We start from the raw sequence: 12,550 nt of genomic DNA, 5'->3' as shown, positions 1-12,550 counted from the left end.
AACTTTTGCTTAAAAGAAGAAAACCACAAATGCATAACTACAACCCATAACACTACCCCAGACCTCATTTTAATTTGATGACCTCCCAACATTAATTGATAAATATTATTATTAGTAGCAGTATTCTCTCTGGACATTAGACACGTTACAATAAATCCAAAGCAAAATTCAGCTGTGGCCTCTTCAATTACATTAGCAACTGAAAAATTGTGAGCAGGGTTCAGATTAGCCTAGGCAAGGAGCACAGGATTAATAACATCCACCCTTGACTCCAGCAGGACTTTCACACAATGGCACATCTTTACTGTCATGTGGCTTTCTGTATCAAGTGACATCCAATCAGTGTGGCAATTTCGCCAGATATGAGAGGGAAACAACTCAGTGGAGGATCTGTAACAGTGCAGTAGGCGCGGTAGTCAGGGTAGCCTCCCTCCTCCTGTTTTTAGCAGCCTGCAGCAGTGGCAGTGATATCTCTTCACTTAGCCTTCACCCCACCTCCACAGAGCCACTGTGAGAAAAACATTCATTAACCCACATTTGTTTTCTCCAACTTAAACTTTTTTTTTCGAGAAACATGCAGTTTCTGGATATAGAGATCTATAGAAGAGCTAGACTCTTCCAGCAGGATGCAGATAAAATGTAGCCACATACCATGTGCAAACACAGAGCGTTTTCGAGGTTATTTTCTACAGGAGGTCCCCGATATATGTAGGGACCAGAAAGTCACTTACCGCAAAACAAAACATTGAAAGAAAATATATTGAAAACAGAAAGTTTCCCTCATAAGAAAAGCACTTAAAGAAGAAAAATATATTTTGATTTTCACAATGTTTTTTTTCATTTCCTGAAAAAACAACACCTTCATTGATGATTTTGGTGCCTTGAAAAACAATGACAATTTTTCTGTCGAGACCCTCATCAATTCATCAACAACGTCAGTGCAAAACATCATGCAGTGGGGTGACTTACTGTATAACATAGTAACCAGTACTATGATTTTTGATTTTTGAGAAGTCCAGAAAAATGTTTAAGGAAGTGGTCTGCAATTGTTAAATTCATCAACTGTCTTCCTTACAATGAGTCTTTAAAATTAACTCATATTTTATGTGAGGTATTATGCCTGGTACAACTAGGCACATCTTCGAGTTCCACTGACAATCTGATGTTTCTCTCAGCTGCTGAAGAAACAACTTGCTTCCAAACTGAAAGACTCCTGACATTAACTCCTCTGTGAACTTCAATCAAAAAACAAAATTCTAGGACTTCACCAAAAAAGCAGATCTTTCTTTAGAAAGATACAGCAAGGGGTATAAAGACGTTTGAGAGCAGTAATGTTGCTCTATATTCACCTTCCAGAATTACTCTCATGAAAGGTTCAGCAAATATTCAATCCAGAGAGACACTGATATTGGATGCCCTTTTTCTATAAATTAACTTCCTCTGTCCTTTTAGATTCATTACCAGAAATATCCGCAAGCTTAAAACAAAGTCAGATGGTTGCTATTACTAAGTGTGCTCCTGCATGGTTAGACCACTATAACTACAGGAAGAAATAAAGACAGTATTATTAATTTCCTTAAATCTCTTATCTACAAATAAATGAAGATTTACAAGATTATCAACCCATGAGACTATCAATAATTATGTAGTGCAGTAAAAATATTTACATAAGACAAGACAAAATGTAGCTAAAAGTAAAGAAATGAAGGGTAAAACATACAAACACCCAAGTTCTTCATCTTGGGTCTGCTCTATTCTTTACTCCGGACATAACCCTCATTCTTGCAACTACAGAGCTACAGATGCAAAGCTAGAATAAACCTTCCTTCTGGATTAGAAGTGCAATCAGGGGACGATCCCTCAAGGACAGAAAGCAAAAACAAAAGTCTCTTGGGTACAGACTGTGAATTCACCAGTCATATCCAACACAACACGCGAAGTGTGTCTTTTATACAAAAAAATATGTACAAAGCAATCCTCAGCTAAAGCCAGACTAAGCCCACTCCATAATAAATAAAAGGTCTTGAAATATTCAGTGAGCTGTAGACAAATCCTAGGAATCTCAAGGCAATAGAGCAAGTCAAGGCTGGAATCTAAAGCTCTGTGAGGTGAGAGAGAACTGAATGTGCTTACAATCAAGGAGGACTGTCAACAACACCTGCTTTTCCTCAGAACAAATAAAATCTGCAGGCTGAGACTTTCCTGCAGGCTGAGACTTTCAAAAAGGCCCTCCTAGAGACAGCATCTGTAGTGAACCTGTTCTAAATACTGTAGCTTCAAATAAGTCTTGGAATAAATTACATTTTCCCCCAAACAAAATCATTAGATATCGAGGAACTATGTTATTTAAATAGTTCAGAGCACAGGAAGGTCAGTAATATAGACTAAATAAAGGTTCCATGACCCATCCACAGTGCAGTAATCATGATAAAACAAAAGCATGTTCTTCAAGCAAATTCATTTTATTTCCACTGACAACAATGAACAAAAGAGAAAAAGTTCTAATTGCACCTGTTCCTATCTAATCCTCCTACAAGTCTGTAAACTAATTTGTATGCTTTTGATTACAACCTGCCTGCTACAAATGACACTTGCCAGTTTTCGACTTCCGTGACAAAAAAAGGGTTCTCTAGAACGAAACTTCCAGACCGTCAAACAAATTAAACCAAGTGCCAGTCCTCTGTTCACAAGCAACACACGCCCACAAAGTGAAAGTGAAACTCCTGCCGTGTCCACTTCACCCATTTAGGCCACCACAACTCACCTGTCACTGCGCTGGACAGGCCTCCATCCCTGACCCCCGCCCTGACAGCTGCTCAGGTTTGTTTTCCCAGTGCTGGCTTTCTGAAACAGCTGCCATTCCAAGGAAGCACAAAGAAGCCTCTCTGGCCTGATGTGAAAAATTAAGGAGCCGCAGTTTTGACAGTTATGACTCCTCGCAGATTTAGTAACTTATCTTTCGCCAGTTTTCGGCACCACACAACTCTCTTCTTCCCTGTGCAGCTGTTCCAGCCTTGCAGGATAAGGCCTGATTTTAGTTTTGCCCAGGCATGTCCCCCGACATTGCCAAATCTAGGCCCTACACTTCAACATTTAGCTAAACTGCTGATAAGCAAAGTAAGAGCTCTGCACATTTTATTTTATGGTCAATCTAAACTTCATGGACCTTAGTGAAGGATGGGACTTATAAAGAAAAAAACGATAAGGCTGAGTTCTCCAAGCAGCCACTGTGACCATTTTGTGTTCAACTGCATCTTGCAGAAAACCTGTACTCGCAGATTATTCTCCAGACCTCTAACTGGACTGTCATCTATCACATAGAGAATGTACACTGGGGAATGTCCCAACACTTTTGGGGAATCTGGACTATTATGAACAGCACAAGTTTTACAAACCTCCTTCAAAGCCTTGCAGACAGGACTGGGTGAAACGTGAACTTGGGCTCTAATCCATCAACAGGAAAAGCCTTCACATGGTACACAGCTCATCGCTAGAGAAAGCACCATGGCAACCTTTCTCCTGTCGCTCCCAGCCCGCCACTTGTGGTTTCCCTGTGAAGTGAACTTCAAGTGTGGCGTTCCGGATGACCCGTGAACCTTCCTTCCCCAGGAGACTGTACAACCCAAGGTTTCTCCATGCCAAAGAGTAAAGTCACGTCCCCTCAAGGACTGGACTCCCAGCCTTCAGTAACACCCACAGACCTTTATTGAGCACTAGGGGAAGTATCAGCAAAGTCTTTCCCCCCAAGAGATCATCCTAACCTTAAAGAGACTGTTCGTAGCCAGGGGATGGACTGAACCATGATATTGGAGAAACCTAACCAGTATCAGCTGCTGCACAACTCTCTCTTGCACCTATGTGCAAACAGCTGCACAAAACCAACATGCAAAATGCCTGCTCCAATTTTCTCCTTAAATCCCTTAATAGCATAACCTTAATGGTTTCCAGACACCTAAACCCACAAGAATGAATCGCTCAAAGTGACAGCTGCTCCGTTACACTTCATTAGCTAAAACTTAAATTTCTGTGCTCTTCTTGAGACTTCCTTCCCAGGAGCCATTGTGTTCACCACAGATTAAAAGCCCTACAATGGCAATACTGCCCACACTCATGTAGGCCTTGAGGCACACGGAGTGTGGCACATTCTGATGGGTTGCCTGACAACCAATAACACTGGCAGCATATCAATATAATACCGTATCTGGTACGACGTTCAAATTTTGCAAATAAGACCTTATTCATATATAATTTGAAGAATATGTTCTCTTTTGCATCCATATATTTATAATATTACATCGACACTTCAGCCTTGTTGCAACTGTTCCAACCCAAAAGATTCTGTGATGTGCAACACCCACTATATTGCACTGTGATCAACCAGACACCCTGTATTTTTCTACTCTAATTTGCATCACTAAAAGAACCAGATCTGCTGTAGAACCCAGCTGATCGTTTTACTATTGTGATTGTGAACACTCATATACAGTACAGTGCTGGAAATCACTTCAGCGGATTCTAAGTTTGCTGTGCATGTTGCAATTGAAGCTTCCTCACAAAACGAAGCAATACATTATTACCATATGTACTAGAAAGAAGTGCAACAAAGACAAAAGATGAAAAGAACAAGATATATTAGAAACTAGAGAACAAGATATACAAAATAGGTCTATATTATAACCTACAAACACTTCAAGAAAACAAAAATCACGGGGCTACTGCTGAACAGAGCAGAATTCTGCATTATCTAGGGCACACATTTCCGACACTGACCACCACTTGGTCTCTGCTGTTATTCAACGGGTTAGAAGGAACAGGGACAGTATCTGCAATCAAGAGAGTTTCAGGTTAAAAAAAGTGTGCGATTCAAACGGCAAAAGAAAACAAGAGGCAATAGGCAGTGGTGTGATCAAATGGCAGTACATGAGATGCGATATAATGAAGCATTTGCCATAAACGCAAATTACAATTCATAATCTAAACAAAACAAAAACACCCACTGCGCAAAAGGGGCTGAAATCTAATTGATACAGTAAGAGTTTTTTTTTTAACAAAACTACACTGCAGAGGTTAATATCATCAGGTCTAATGCTTCTGCAGACCTCTTCACTGCTGGACTAAACATACTTTTCCAAGCTGTGGCATACTCCTACATCACAGTGACCACATGCAGCTGCTCCTGTGGCGAGGCCATGTGTTCAGATGAAACCACTTTCAGGTCTGACATTCACAGTGGAATGTCACTCGCACGTCCCCTCACCAACGGGAGGTTAGATCTCTCGCAGAAGGAACAAAATCTGGTTATTTCAGTCCTGGCTGTCAAAGGCTTCCATTGAGTGGAATTCTTTTCTGGCAAAACGTGGTGCTTTGAGCACTGCAAGGGTCACAGCTATACACAGATAATGAGCAACCTCTGCAGAAAACATAAAATGAAAAAAAAAAACAAGTCTCCTGTGTCTGGTTTTCTGTGCGGCAGCAAATACAATTAAGGGGCACTGACCTAGACTTTTTAAAAAATAATTCTCTTCTTCTAGGGAGGAAAATAAATTTCGGCAGCCCTGTTCTTCCCCTAATTAGCTGCACGGCTTTCATTTCCTGCACTCCGCTGGCGTTTCTTTAATCCGAGTTTCCTTCAGTTCGCCTTTCAAGACACCCCCCACCTGTGCGGCTGGTATTTATGACCCCATGCACAAACCGCGAGACAGACTCCAGTGGGACACCTAGGGCAGCAGCTCAGCAAAACAAAGAGCTGGGGAAAAACAAAGAAGTTGCACAGGACCGAGCACACGGCGATTCCTGCTGATTAAAATCAAAGTGGAGAGATACAGTACAGATTCGCACCCTCGGGGCATAAAGCACGCAGGGTTCTGGTTAAAAAACAAATCATATTAAAATGCAAAATATCATTCCTACAAGAGCAAAAACTTTTAACCACTTATCCAAGAAGAGAAGCATTCACACAATCAACACTTAGTGGTGTTGCGTTTAGTAAAAGTTTTCTGCATTTGCAGATCTGGATAAAGTGTTGTCGTCCGTGCCACGGGATACTCTTCTGTTCGGCTATTCTAGCACGGCCAAGTTCCCTCAGGCAGGTGGGCACTGCCATTACACTGCAGCTGGGTTCAGGTCAGGTCACTACCAACCTTGAGCCACAGTCCCGTTTCTCTTCTTCGGAATGACCTGACCCAGCTGCACTCGGCACCAAGTCACCATGCTCTACCACGAAGCACCTCCCGATGAGTCTGTAGCTATTACGCATCCTTTCCTTCAGCGATATCCCATAGTAATTTGCTGCATTTAGCTTTCCTTTAATCACGCTGAGGTTTCCACTCACTGCCCATTTAAATTAGGCGCAACCACAGACTGACATGCCATCCTGCTTCAGGACAGATGCTCTGAACTCACAAGCCCCTCCTTTTTGGTCTTTTTTAGGCATTTTAGCCGATGCTTCGGAAGCAGTTTGCTGTGGGACTCATCAGACCACAGGGTGCTTTCGTGGCAATAAGCAGAAAGCACATCCGCATACACACTTAATGTGCTTAGCTTTGTGCAGTTTCTAAAAGGCTTATACCTTAGTCCCAAAACAGACAAATACGATTCTGCTATACTCTTGGAAAACTGATACTCCGTATCCTTACACATTATTAAGTAGTCCTTGTCCACCGGTCTAGGGTTTTAAATGACCTCTCTAATGGTTAGTCTTCCTGCTAAGATTTTTCACACTGTCTCCCATACCTAGACGTTTTTTGTGCTCCGGCCCTATATTTCACTTCTTGACAACGGACTACATTTTATTTTTTGGAATATCAGATATATCTGCCTCCATCACATTACTTTGTCCCTTTGCAGTAGGTCACTTTGTTAAATCTAAAATAGTCTGACCCACTATCAAAGTAATTAGCACACCCCCCCATCACTTCTAAGGGAAAACCAAATAAAAATCTGTGTCAACTAATCTTATGACAATAATTACTGCCCTGCCGCATAAACAAATTAACAACGGTAAACCACGCATGAAAACATCTGTCCACCCATGAGTGTTTTTGTTATTTGTCATAGCGATATTATTGTAATTCTGATTATTATCATTATAATACATCTGGGATTATGAACTTCATGATCCTCTGTTTCCCTCATTTTGCATAGTTTGTATTAAAGGCGCTGGTCTTTAATTTTTAACCTTTGACTCATGTAAATCATGACTAATTGTGCCTGGAGAACATGAGCAGTCTAGTCATGTCAGGTCGGCAAACAGAACAAAAACATACATTTGTTTGTGTTCAGCTTTGAAAGCAATAGATCAAAAGAGGACCACTGCTGAACTATGACTTCAGCCTTCAAATGAGATGGATAAGCACAATACCTCCAGTCCAGAAAGCTCCCTTAACAGCTTCACAAGCTGTCAAGACCATACATAACTGCATAGTTAAAACTATGATCAGGTGAGCTTTTGAAAATAAACATTGAAGCCACAAAAAAGGTTTTTGAGTCAAACTGAACCTTCTGGGTACATACCAAGAGTCAAGACAGAATAAAAGGTCCTGTGATCCGCCTCCATGTCCACCATGAGCTTTTTCCTACTTCATCACCACAGACAAACTACAAATCTGCAAATCAAGTTTCAAGTATAATTCTCCATTACTCACAAGACAAAATGTTTTCACTGCTGGTTTGGTGGGGGGACAGAAATAAAATGTTATCAATTGACTTTCCTTTCATATGACTGTGTCTCTGCTATCAGGAGGAACACGGTCACATTTTCCTGAGATTTTTAAAGAATTTACTAGAACATCCCGTGAAGGGGAGGCCTAGTGGCACAGAGGTTCTCATTGCTGCCTCGCAGGACTGGGGCCCTGGGTTCAATTCTGGACTCTGGGTGTCCTTGTGTGGAGAACCCCATGTTCAATTGGGTTTCCTTCCAAAGTACAAAGACATGCTGGCAGGTTCATTGGCTTCAGTGAAAACTGGCCCTGGTGTGAGTGCGTGCTTGTCTATGGGTTAACCCCAACTCTAAACCTACCCAGGGAGTACCCCGCCTTGAGCCCCTTAGATAGGCTCTTCTTCCCCCCATGAATCTGAATTGCATGAAGGGGTTGGAAAAAGGATGGAAACAGAAATGGATTTTATGGACGTCCCATGAAAATGACGATCGACCTGACACGGACATGGGGAAAGATAAGGTTTCTAAAGCAAACTTTCACATTTCACAATTCTCCAGGATTCCTCGCAGGAATTCTCAACTAGATGATAACTTCAAGGAAAATTTACTAAGATACTTGCAGTTCTATACCTAGACAATCTAGATCAATTATGCAATAGTATCACGGAACCACCTTACAACAGTACTGGATGAATCATGTACAGAGATGTCAGGAATAATTAAAATATTTGAGTCAAGACAATCTCTCTCAGTTGCTGGAGAGCAGGGGGTAGCATGGGGATGTGTGGAGGGTGCAATATAGCACACATGGTCTCAACACCTTCACGGGTGTATGGAGGCTCTGTGTCCTGGAGAACCAAACTCACAGGCCAAGTTCTCCATTCTTCCAAGTTCTCAAACGTCATTTGAAGACTTTGGGTGGAGCACATCGAACAGATCTCACAGCCATTACATGAGGTCCCAGAACAGTGACAATGTGAGAGTCTCAAATGCAACGCAAGGCACCGAGTATCTGAGGACAAAATTATTCAGTAAAGGTGGCACACAAAAACATGGACTATTATGTCCCCAGAAGCAGAGCAATGGATTCCCATTTCTTTTGGACGCAGTATTAAATAATGAAAGGAGAACTTGAGTGTCAATGTTTTCAGTTTCTGTATCCAAACCAGAAGACAGCTTCATATTTTGTCTATGTGCAAGCTATTCCACAAAGCCACTCAATGTAGCTCCACTATGTGCTTCACTAAGGTGACAAAGAGATCAGTGCATTTTTGTACAGACCTGAAGAAAACTCAAGATTGGTCATATCTTGAGTACCTCCTTTAGTATGTCCTTACTGAACAGGGACAAATACAATGAACACAAAATATTGCCTCCAACCGTGGTGAATTTCTTTACTTCCTGCTCTAGTGGCTTGAAATAAGGTCCTTTACCAGGATGAACACTCTTGAAGGAAAAAAGAAACATTAATTTGAAACCTCGTTACCCAAAGGGCCCCTTTAGTGATTTATCCAGAAGAAATATTTCACGTTTGAATGAGGATCAACACATTGGACCATGACTGTGAAAAATAAACCAAAAATATAACAACTTCACAGTCTCCTTTACCAGCAGGAGTTTGGTGAACCAGACCTTCTTTTTCACTTTCAGAAAATGCCCACAAGCATCATCAGGTTTTGTATCCGACCCAGATTACTGCAACAGTGTCTCAACATCTTGGCATCACACTAATAGTCATTTAATGTTTATTTTCAGAAGGATTTGTCTTCTTCCAGAACCAATCACAACCACAAAACACGACACACCATTGTATTTTATTATATCCTTTTAAGAAAAAAAAATAATGCAGTGCTCTAACAAGGCATAAAATGCCTTGTACAAGTCACATTTCATTTAATGTATCTGCACTCAAAACCACATGCTGTACACTAGTTTTAAATACTTCTAATCCAAGCAGTATCATACCATAATATAAAGCAACTATAAATTTGAATCAGGTCAAACACGACCATAACTACTCTCCTTTCCCGGAAATAAGGTAATAAAAACCCTTGCCTTCTCTTTACAGATGTTTGATGATAAAGCAGTATCCAAATTAGGCGTTGATCGGCCCTTACATTGTTAGACACATGCAGATTGTTACAATAAACAAAGTGTTTTCTGTCAAGTGCCGTCATTAATCAGTTGCACGCGCCAGGAACCCTTTTCATAGGCAAACGTGTGCAAAATAATCACACGTGGATTGCGTAACGCAATAATATTAAATATTAAAATACAGTTCCTTTGCCATAGGAGACTGCACATTGATATAGCAAATTACCGGACACGCCAACTCCAAATTGATTCAAAGCAAAACGTTTGCTATTAGGAGTATGTACAAACCTACATGCATAATACGTAATTGTCACCTTTGCACGGTTTAGTAAACACACAAAAAATAAAATTATAGAAAAGTCAAATAATTATTCATCTCAATGCAACAGAAATGGATAAATCACCACAAAACGTTACAAATGTAGGATATAAATATTATGGTCTAGCCCCCAGACCTTTTAATCAGCCTCTGTCCTAGACCAGTTCACCTACATAGTCCACTCTGTATGTGAAACCAGCCCCATCAGTGTGAGTGCGCATTTATTCGTGTTGGGCAGAGAAAAGACCATGATTAGATAACAAGATGTTCCATATGAGAGAATAACGTTAATTTGCTAAAAAAAAGATACGGTCACCCCACCAACCCGCTGCAGTAATACGCCTCTTGCAAAGAAGCCTGATACATTCAAAAAGATTAAGCTTTGGCTGCTTGACGAACTACCAACAGTATTTCAGCGATGCCCCACCAATATGAACTTGATCTATATTAGAACTTCGCATAGCGCATATCATTTTGTTAGGACTTACCCATATCGGCTGGTGAAATGCACGATAGTCCCAGACACTATTAGGATGCGGATGATGCCGAAGACTTGGACGACTGAGTAAAAAAAATGTTTTATTTTTTTTTTAATCTGGAGATGACCGTGCCGGGATTTTTAGTCACATAGACATCCGGGCAAGGCCCACCTTAAACCCGCACCGCGGCGTCCCCAGTAAGCAAAGCAGTGCACTTCACAGTCCCGCACACCAGCGGAAATCGCTGCTGCTTTACACGCACAGACACGGGGACCCCGCAAAGTTAATGGACTCGGGTTATGCAATTCTGCCAGGGGAAACTGATCTTCGTAAACACTGAAATGACATCAATCCTCCCATCTAATTATTTACTTCCTTCTACTCTAGCCGGGTTGCAGCTTAGAGAGCACCGACTCCAACACAGGGTGAGAGCCCGCCCCTCGCGTTGCTCTTGATTGGCCACTTGGCTGCACGGCAGGGAGTTGCTCCGCTGCTGATTGGACAAAGGCGGCGTCATCCGCCTGGGCCACGCCCTGCTTCGCGGCTTGGGGTTATGAGTGCTTTGCACCGCTGAGGTCTTTGAAGTCTGCCTTGCAGGTAGTAGTTGAACTTCACTGACACATCACATGTCACTACTAGTGTCATATCTGGTCTTACAGCATAATTTTCATTGATTTCTGTTCACGCACCTATTTTTTTAGTTTTCGTTACAAATGCGATTTAAGGTTCTGCACAGGCTGGACGCATTTTTTTGTGCTTATGATTCGCAGAGAGTGGATCTAAATGCGGATCAAACAAAAACGATACTGCTTCATTTAGTTCACGGGCCCTCGCCAATAAATTCTAATTACGCAAGAATGCACCATGTCTGGCTTACCTGTAGTCATCTGGGAATACAGCACCATTATCTGAATTCACAGCACAATGCTTTTAGGTCACCCTGTTTGATAAACTGGGACAGCTGCTGAATACCATGTGCCAACATTTATTTTTTCTAAACTTTTATTTTTGTTCCAGAAGAAATATGTCCTTGTTATGTTGCTTTTCGTGGAGTAGAGTTCGTAGTGTTTTTTTTACAAGAGACCTATTTTTGAAAGTTCCAGATTTAATATCTTACCGTTCTCAAAAGGAAGTATAAAATGAAGCAAACGGACAGTTTTCAGCAGTGCTAACCATCTTTCGTATTTTTAGGATTCACTTAAATGACAGCATTGCCAAGATATACGGTATCACAAGTATATGAAGGAGAAATTGTTGCAGTGGTATTCCTGCTTTTCTTGATTTATGCAAGACTAACATTTGCGGTTGTAAAACGTTATTTTCACTATAGAAAAATGTGTTTTCCGTAGACAGCTACATTGTCTCCTTCGGGCAAATGGGAATAGCTCTCTCACTTTTTACAAACAGTTCGAAGAGGACTTTCAGCAGGATCTTTCCTGGGGAATTGGGAAACAGCAAACGCCTGTTGTGTGTCTCACCCCCTTTGTTACTTAACAATATGCCCCATAGAAAAGAGAAATAATTGCAAAAGATATCATAAACAGAAAAGAAAGGAGGACTAGCCAAATACAATTAAGTCAATATTTGACTTTAATACGAATTGAGGTTAGAATTATAGCATGTTATATTTAATTATGTTACTGTATATCAAAATTCACATATTATACTGTACCTGGCAATCTTTTCAGAATGTAATTGTGTACACTTGTTGCACTCTTATGATAGTTCAGAAAGAACAATTGCAACAAATCATAGATCTGATTAATGTAACATGTTTGAACTTCCATGTCATGCATCGTCTTTCAAATCCAAAGTTCTTGATATATTATTCGTGATTTTTATCAGTGACCTTGATACTTCAAGCTTTCCTTTCTAAAAAAAAAAAATCTGGTGGTATAAGGTCTGGTATTCATAGCTGTTGCTAGAATCTTGCCTGGTCCTCCAGCACCTTATAAGTTTGAAAAAGAATCAAGTAAACATCAATTCCATGCTGACAAATAC

The 12,550-nt window shown here is 40.9% G+C and overlaps 1 protein-coding gene across 5 annotated transcripts in view; it reads right to left on the bottom strand.

The window, feature by feature from the left end:
* Nucleotides 1-10,992, bottom strand: part of rap1gds1 (RAP1, GTP-GDP dissociation stimulator 1) — a 71,435-nt gene extending 60,443 nt beyond the window's left edge. The window contains exons 1-2 of one of the 5 annotated variants that reach the window (XM_015345819.2): nt 10,721-10,992; nt 10,559-10,631 (exon numbers count right to left, since the gene is read on the bottom strand). In XM_015345819.2, the coding sequence (XP_015201305.1) occupies nt 10,559-10,562 (4 nt within the window). In that variant the 5' untranslated portion in view covers nt 10,563-10,631; nt 10,721-10,992. Of the gene's footprint in view, nt 1-10,558 lie in introns of all 5 variants that reach the window. The other 4 variants (XM_015345820.2, XM_015345818.2, XM_006629905.3 and 1 more) reach the window with 4 other exon arrangements.
* Between the last annotated feature and the right edge of the window lie 1,558 nt (nt 10,993-12,550).

This window comes from Lepisosteus oculatus, chromosome 1 (genome assembly GCF_040954835.1).
Source record: "Lepisosteus oculatus isolate fLepOcu1 chromosome 1, fLepOcu1.hap2, whole genome shotgun sequence".
NCBI lineage: Eukaryota > Metazoa > Chordata > Actinopteri > Semionotiformes > Lepisosteidae > Lepisosteus > Lepisosteus oculatus.
The sequence above is the reverse complement of the archived record's forward strand: the minus strand, read 5'-3'. Positions and strand labels throughout refer to the sequence as shown.